At 38.6% G+C, this 7,468-nt stretch overlaps 1 protein-coding gene across 1 annotated transcript in view; it reads left to right on the top strand.

Annotated features, from left to right (window-relative positions):
• Positions 1-6,908, top strand: part of slc1a3a (solute carrier family 1 member 3a) — an 11,547-nt gene extending 4,639 nt beyond the window's left edge. The window contains exons 4-10 of the mRNA XM_017413979.3: positions 1,762-1,966; positions 2,248-2,290; positions 2,677-2,945; positions 3,035-3,268; positions 3,351-3,545; positions 4,341-4,475; positions 4,838-6,908. Coding sequence (XP_017269468.1) covers positions 1,762-1,966; positions 2,248-2,290; positions 2,677-2,945; positions 3,035-3,268; positions 3,351-3,545; positions 4,341-4,475; positions 4,838-5,048 — 1,292 coding nt within the window. The 3' untranslated portion in view covers positions 5,049-6,908. The remainder of the gene's footprint in view (positions 1-1,761; positions 1,967-2,247; positions 2,291-2,676; positions 2,946-3,034; positions 3,269-3,350; positions 3,546-4,340; positions 4,476-4,837) is intronic.
• The last annotated feature ends 560 nt before the right edge of the window (positions 6,909-7,468 follow it).

The raw sequence follows: 7,468 nt of genomic DNA, 5'->3' as shown, positions 1-7,468 counted from the left end.
GGGGGTGGGGGGGAGGGGAGGGGATGAGAAGGAAACAGTGGATAATGAAAAAGAACAGTGGCAATAAGACCAGCATGCTACACGGCGAGAGGAGGGAGGTAAGATTTGGGTATGGAGATGAGAGATAAGGGTAAGGCAGGCAAGAGATGGTGATGGACGGATTTAAGGGCGGTTCCAAACAAAAGAGCCTCCTGGACGTGTTGAGACAAAGTTAAGGCAGGAGATACACTCACACCCAAACACATGTACTTTTCATGTAGAAACTCATTCATACTGTTCATACATTCGCTAACCCCTCACATTAACCTTTTTTCCAAATAAACCCCATCCCTGCCTTCACTTCATCCAAACTTCAACTCTAAAATCGAGCACTGACCCCTGAGCCGCCCTCTAAGCATCAAAGTGTTTCTCACATAAATTGCCACAGATGCACATACTTCGGTATTTAAGTGAAAGGAGCGCATAAATCTCAGCACCACACAAAACGTGCGCAGCACTGACTGGAGATAAAAGTCATAATAGGAGCTGACACTCTGAAAATACACCAGTCACACAGCTTTTAAAGCAGCTGGTCTGTCTCCAGTTCTCCTCATGATCATTTCTGTGTTTCTTACAAAATATTAACACACTGAAGAACATTCAGGACTGTTCAGACACAAAAGTAGAAGTTGTGCACTAACTTGAGCACAAAATATTAATCCAAGAACCATGTTTTATTAGCTTATCCCTGCAGCTTCAGAAAGGCAGATATTTATTAGTTGTTTTGTTTTTTCTCCCCGGTGGTGTGCAGAAGGTGTTGTTTTCCCCCCCAGTAAAGGTCACAGTCAGATTGGGTTTCTTGCGACTCTTTGTTGTCACAGATAGTGATATTCAGATAATCCAGATGGGTGTATTCCACAGATAATTGCTGCAACTTGTTCCCAGGCAAACTGTATGCACAATGGGACTGAAATCAGTGTCACGTCAATTCAACCTTGATAGGACAGATAACCAAAGAAAATTGTGGAAATTTTCCATAAATGTGGGGAGAACACCAACAGAAACCTACAGCACATTTGTTGACTCTCTGTTTGAGATTTACCTGCTCTCTTTTGATGCTACTGCACAGCAAATTTTACATTTTTGCTTTTCTCTTTGAAAAAACCAAACATTTTGTTGTTGCATCTTTGCTCCCTTTACAAGAACTCATACATTACATGAGGTCATAAATCAGAAAGCATTTGCTGGTAAACAATTATTGCCTGCTGCTGAAAGGCAAAAGAAGGATAATTCTGTTTTTGGTCATTTCCATGTGTATGTTTGTGTCTGTGTGTTACCAAAATATCTGATGAACCAAATGAACAAACTTAAATGAAACTTGCAAAAAGTAATCACTGGATCTACATCTATAACTAATTCACTTTTGGAGTCAGTCCAATTCCAAGATGGCTGCCAATGCTAACCAACATTAGTAAACACAACAATGGCTCTAACTCAGTCAGTTTTACAAATACTGAGCTAAAGTTTGATGTGGTAGTAGCTGAGAGCCATTCACAACACACACTCTGAGTGTGACATATAATATCACATGAGATTGTGCGTAAAGTTGTTTTCAAGGTTAGATCAAAATAACTACAACTCTGTCCTTTCTTAACATTAATCTAAAACTCTGGCATGAAAGGTGGCCCTCAGTTCCTTCAAGGAATTATTGGCCTTTCATTATTTTTTAAACAACATAACACTGATGTGTGTTAAAATATTTGTTGGGTGTTTTTTTTCCAGGTATTGCTGCTCTGGACAGCCGTGCCTCTGGTAAAATGGGAATGAGGGCAGTGATCTACTACACCACGACAACCGTCATTGCTGTATTCATCGGTATTGTCATGGTGCTCATTATTCACCCCGGGAAAGGATCGAAGGATGAGTTCACCAAGCATCAGCAGATAGAGCAGGTCAGCGCTGCTGATGCCTTTCTGGACCTTATCAGGTACCTATTAATGCTAGGAGCCACACAAGGAGTCTGTCAGCAAAATTTCAAATTAACATTCTTTCTTGATTTCCCCCACTGACACTGATCCCTCAGATGGAGGTGTTCAAAGTAGGAAAATGATCTTTAAGTTTGTGACTTTCCAAATGTTTCGCAAAAAAGAAAAAAAGAAAAAAATTCTTCAGAATGCAAATCTGACAAAAGCTGAACAATGTCCAGACATTTTGTCCTTACTAGAGAAGAGCAGTTAGATTTGACTGTTCGTTTTTATTGTTTTACAGAAACATGTTTCCTCCTAACCTTGTGGAAGCTTGCACCAAACAGGTACTTTTCCCATTGCATCTTTTTTTACAAGAGCTTTATGAGTGCCTCAATGTCAAGCTGGTGGTAAAAAAAAAAATTCTGCCATGGGGGTTTTCAGTTTTGTTTTTCCCTTTTTATGCTAATATTCCATTTCTTGTTCCTGTGAAGATTTCCAAAGTGAAAATAAATTTCGTATGAGCACTTTAGCCAAACGTTTAATCATATTTAGAACTTAACAGGGAGGAAAAAATGGGATACACTGTAAAGTAAAAATCTGAATTTTCTGACCTGACATGTCACCTTGAGACAAAAGACACTCATTCAATAAATAAATAAACATTTATGAAATTTCTACTGAACCAGGAGTGAGCTCTGCTGAACATGTTTTTCCTTCTGTGGAAATCCAGTTCAAGACGCAGTATGCCAAGAGAATAATCCACGTGACAGTTACGGTGAATGACACGATGTTACTGCAGAACGGCACTCAGCAAATAGCCAAGGAGGAGATGATCCCGGTGCCAGGGGCAGTAAATGGAATCAATGCTCTGGGTTTGGTGGTATTCTCCATCTGCTTCGGTCTGATCATTGGCAACATGAGGGAACAAGGAAAACCACTCAAAGACTTCTTTGACTGCCTTAATGAAGCCATCATGAGGCTGGTTGCCATCATAATGTGGTAAGTACTGAAACTCCTAAATGATTGGAAAGATTAAAAGAAAAAATAAATGTCTATACGACGAACTTGTGAAACCTATCAACCCTCAGGTATGCCCCCATTGGTATCTTGTTTCTGATTGCTGGTAAGATTGTGGAAATGGATGATATCACAACGATGGGAGGCCAGCTGGGAATGTACACGGTGACGGTTATTAGTGGCCTGCTCTTCCACGCCATCGTAGTCCTGCCGACGCTCTACTTCATCATCACCAGAAAGAACCCGTTTGTGTTCATCGGAGGGCTGCTGCAGGCACTCATCACTGCCCTCGGAACATCTTCTAGGTAAGGGGCTGGACTGAGCATTCAAACGTCCCACGAGGAAAGCCTCCACGTCACTTAAAATGGCCTCTTGTTGCTTTCGCAGCTCCGCCACATTGCCCATCACCTTTAAATGTCTGGAGGAGAACAACAACGTGGACAAGCGTGTGACCCGTTTCGTGCTTCCTGTTGGTGCCACCATAAACATGGATGGCACCGCTCTCTATGAAGCCCTGGCAGCCATCTTTATCGCCCAGGTCAATGACTATGACCTTAACTTTGGTCAGATTCTCACCATCAGGTATTGCTCCATTTGGATTTCAACGTTTGCTCTAAAACATCTATTTCTATGGCATTCGGTGAGCGATTTGATTCATTCAAAGGTTTTTGTGCAACAGAAATGAACTCAGATAGAATTCTGCCAGTTGAAGCAATAGTTTAGATGTTTTAAAGAGAGGTTCTGTGGAAAAGTTATGAATTGTAATACCTTATTTTTTGATAGCTCTTTGAATGTCCTCAATTTGGAGACAAAGAGCATATTTCTGGCCACTTCTGGCAACAATATCATAATACTTCTGGCAAAACAACAGTACAAAGCAAAACTGACGACAATGTCAAGCTTTATAAAACACTGCTGTGAATTTTGGAGATTGTAGTTGTTTTTAAGCACCCCACTTTGCTCTTGGCCTTGTTCGACCTGGCTGTTGGCTCGTCAAGTGAATCAGAAGTAATTCTCTCCAAACAAAGGTTGTGCGTCTTACTACAACAAATCAGATATCGGCTGCTCATAATCTTTCCGCAAGATCCCACTTCAAAATATCCAAGCTATCCCTTTAACTAGATTTCTCTGCCAAGTTTGAGTTTGTGATGTACAGGAAAAGTATTCCTACTATTCAGTTTTGACCAAAGTGAAACATCTCCAAGCCACAGATTTTCACATTTCTAATTTTCTAACCACCATTATGCTATCTGAGAAGCAATAACTAATACTGGAGCTAACAGAGCAAATTTAAGTGACCCTCCTCAGTGCTATTATCAAAGAATGCTCAAAAAGGTCAGTACTGGGACATGTATAATTGGACTCTTTTCTTCTCAGTATTACAGCCACAGCAGCCAGCATCGGAGCAGCTGGAATACCTCAAGCTGGACTCGTCACCATGGTGATTGTGCTGACATCTGTAGGGCTTCCCACTGATGACATCACCCTGATCATTGCTGTTGATTGGTTCCTGTAAGTATCCATAAAATGGAGTAACCTCACTTTATCGTGTAAAGTCAAGGTTTCTTCCCCCCGAATTGCACCACTTTGCTTTCACACTTCAGCAATACGTTCTTAGAAATTTTGAGTGGATTACTGAAGAGCTTCCAGAAACAATCTAACTAACAGTTTTACCAATGATTTATTTGTTTTTCCAGCCAAACTTACTGTAAATTTCTGGCTCATCTTCTTTGTGTTTTTAATTCAAGCCTTATTTATTCATTGACAAAAGGATATTTTCTGTGTTTGGTGTTGCTATTTAAACTGACAGTCTTTAATTCATTGCTTTGTCTCCTTGGCTCATCTCGTTTTCTGTCTTCTCTTTTTGTTCTTAGCGATCGATTGCGCACCACCACCAACGTCCTCGGTGACTCCATCGGGGCTGGGATAGTGGAACATCTGTCTCGCCACGAGCTGCGAAAGAAGGACCCAGAGGTGGGCAACTCGGTGGTGGTGGAGGAGCCAGACAAGAAGCCATACCAACTCATTTCCCAGGAGAACGAGTATGAGAACGAGAAGCCCGCTGACAGTGACACCAAGATGTAAGAGGGGAGACTCGCACCCCGTGGCTGGATGTATTCCTGTAGGAAAGTCACTGCTAGACAGACTTCCTCCGTTAAGCCTGTTTACAAATCTCACAAAACTGGAGGATTTAAATTAAATGAAAAATACTGCTAGAACTTATCTCAGCCAAATGAGTTCCACTACTGTGAGAGGGTCCCCCCTTACCACACTGCAGACATAAATAGTTCATGGTTGTATTGTTTGTCTAGGGGTTCATACTGTGATGCCTCCTGAGATTCATAATTGCCACAGAAGGATGGTGTTTGGGGGGGGCGCTGTTTACTATTAGGAATGAGTTACAGAGCCCTATTGTCTGTGGCCTTCATACCACATCCAAAACTCTGCTCTGACTGTAATGATTCATGTTGTCCACTAGAGGTCGGTGTTGCTTTGAGTCTGAAAGTCACAGCTTGTAGGTGCACAAATCTCTGCTTGCTTTAAGGTTGCTGCTTTTCCTTAGTTCGCTAATGTTTTATACAAAAAAATGTATATTTTTAATTTATAGGAAAACTAGTGAGATGTGACAGATACCAAACACATAAACTGGTTGACCAAATTCTTTGATGGGGAAAAAAAGGGCAGTTTCAAACCTCTGCACATGTATCTGAGGCTTTAATTTCTACAGTTTGTTGTACAGATTTGAGCTGAATTAGGAATTACATGCTTTATTTTAGACAATTATACTTCTATACCTTAAAATTATAGAGCTATAAGTACTAGATAAACAAAACTGACAGAATGTTGTCTATTCTGATGTTTGTTTCTTTCTGCTAACTCATGGTTACACTAATTATGTTAAATCACTTGGTCACTTTGCTTCTTTGTTGTTTGTTTAGATGAGAATCTGTCCGATCAATAAGCCAATAAATTCAATCAAAAATTACAGATAAATTCCTGGAAAATTCAATTCAGCTATAGCCTAAGTTGAACCATGACAGCAAAGTAGCCCAGGAGTTCATTTTGATGCTGATTTTGGCTAATTCCACGCGTGAGCCCTAAACAAATAGTAATAATAAAATAAATATTTGCAAGACATTCTGTATAATGGTCTTAGCCCATTCAGACACAGAAATTTGTTTTAAAAATCTGAATTTCTGCAACATTTCTGGAAAATCTAAACTTGTCCACCTAAAATAAAATGAATAATAATAATAATAATAATAAAACAAACTGGAATGTAAAACCTTTTATTGGAAAGTTTTCATCAGTGTGTTTTAAAATAACTGTGTTTAATTTGATGACAGGAGATTCACATTTCATCACACTCAGCAGAATTTATTGCAAGTGATCTAAATGGGTTAATTATTACTTTTTTTTCCAAATTGCATCCTTGTTTGTTGTTTTATTTTCAGTTTAATGTGTATATATGTATTAGAGTTCATTTAAGTTCTATCATTTACTTTGGCTAACTTGCTGTTTTGGATTTAACTAATTTGTTGTAAAAGAAATGTTGTTTTTTTCATAGCTCCTGTGTTGTATAGAAGATCCATCTAAATATAATGTACCTGTATAGAGAAATGTAGATAAATGTGTATATTAACTGTAGGCTGAAATAGAAATGGAAAGTTACTTGAGCATTTTATAATTAGAGAAAATCACAATATTACCAAACCTCATGACCAAACTAACTCTTCTTACAAATGCAAAATGCGAAAGGAAAAAAAAACAAACTTAACTCTATCATTTTTTGGATTTTTTAGATTTTTGGAAATGTAGTAGTTTCTTTGTTTACAGTTGCTGGTACCTCGTTTGATGTGATGAATTCACACGCACACAAAAACCGTTGAACTTTTGTAGTTTTGTCTTGCATGTATTTTTTTAAATTAAAGAATAAAACCCCTGGCTGTATGTTTATTGTTTTATCTCAAACAGACAAAGAACAAAAATACAAGAAGATTAAGACTTTAAAACTTGTCTGTTGGGAACATACCTCCTTGTACACATTTTGAAGTTTTTAGCTATTCACCTTATCAAAAGATTAAAATTCTGGACAGTGATTTGTAAAAAAAAAAAAAAAAAGCTGCAGCGTGACTGAGGTGGAATAAGGAGGTGGAAATTTCTATTTCTTTTTATACAGATCTGAATAACAGATCTGTTCTGACACCTTGAGGCTAGGCAGTGATTTGATCCGATAATAAATGCGATCAGTATGGTTATAGAGAAGTATAAATATTTTTCTGTAATAGCTTTTAACTTTAAGTTAAACATCTTTATGTAAAACCTACAAAACTATGTAAGCAGCAGTCTCCTTTTTTAACAACATATATGCGTTTGGAACCTGAACAAGTCAGCTGCTGTTACTGTAAAGATAAAATGTTCTTCTTATGCTTTTTTGTCATAGTGTTTTCACTCTAGATGACTCCTCTGGACAACAAACAACATTACAAATGTAAGTCACTTGT

This window comes from Kryptolebias marmoratus, linkage group LG1 (assembly GCF_001649575.2).
Source record: "Kryptolebias marmoratus isolate JLee-2015 linkage group LG1, ASM164957v2, whole genome shotgun sequence".
In the NCBI taxonomy this organism is placed as follows: domain Eukaryota; kingdom Metazoa; phylum Chordata; class Actinopteri; order Cyprinodontiformes; family Rivulidae; genus Kryptolebias; species Kryptolebias marmoratus.
Note: the sequence above shows the minus strand (reverse complement) of the source record. Positions and strands in the feature narration are given on the sequence as shown.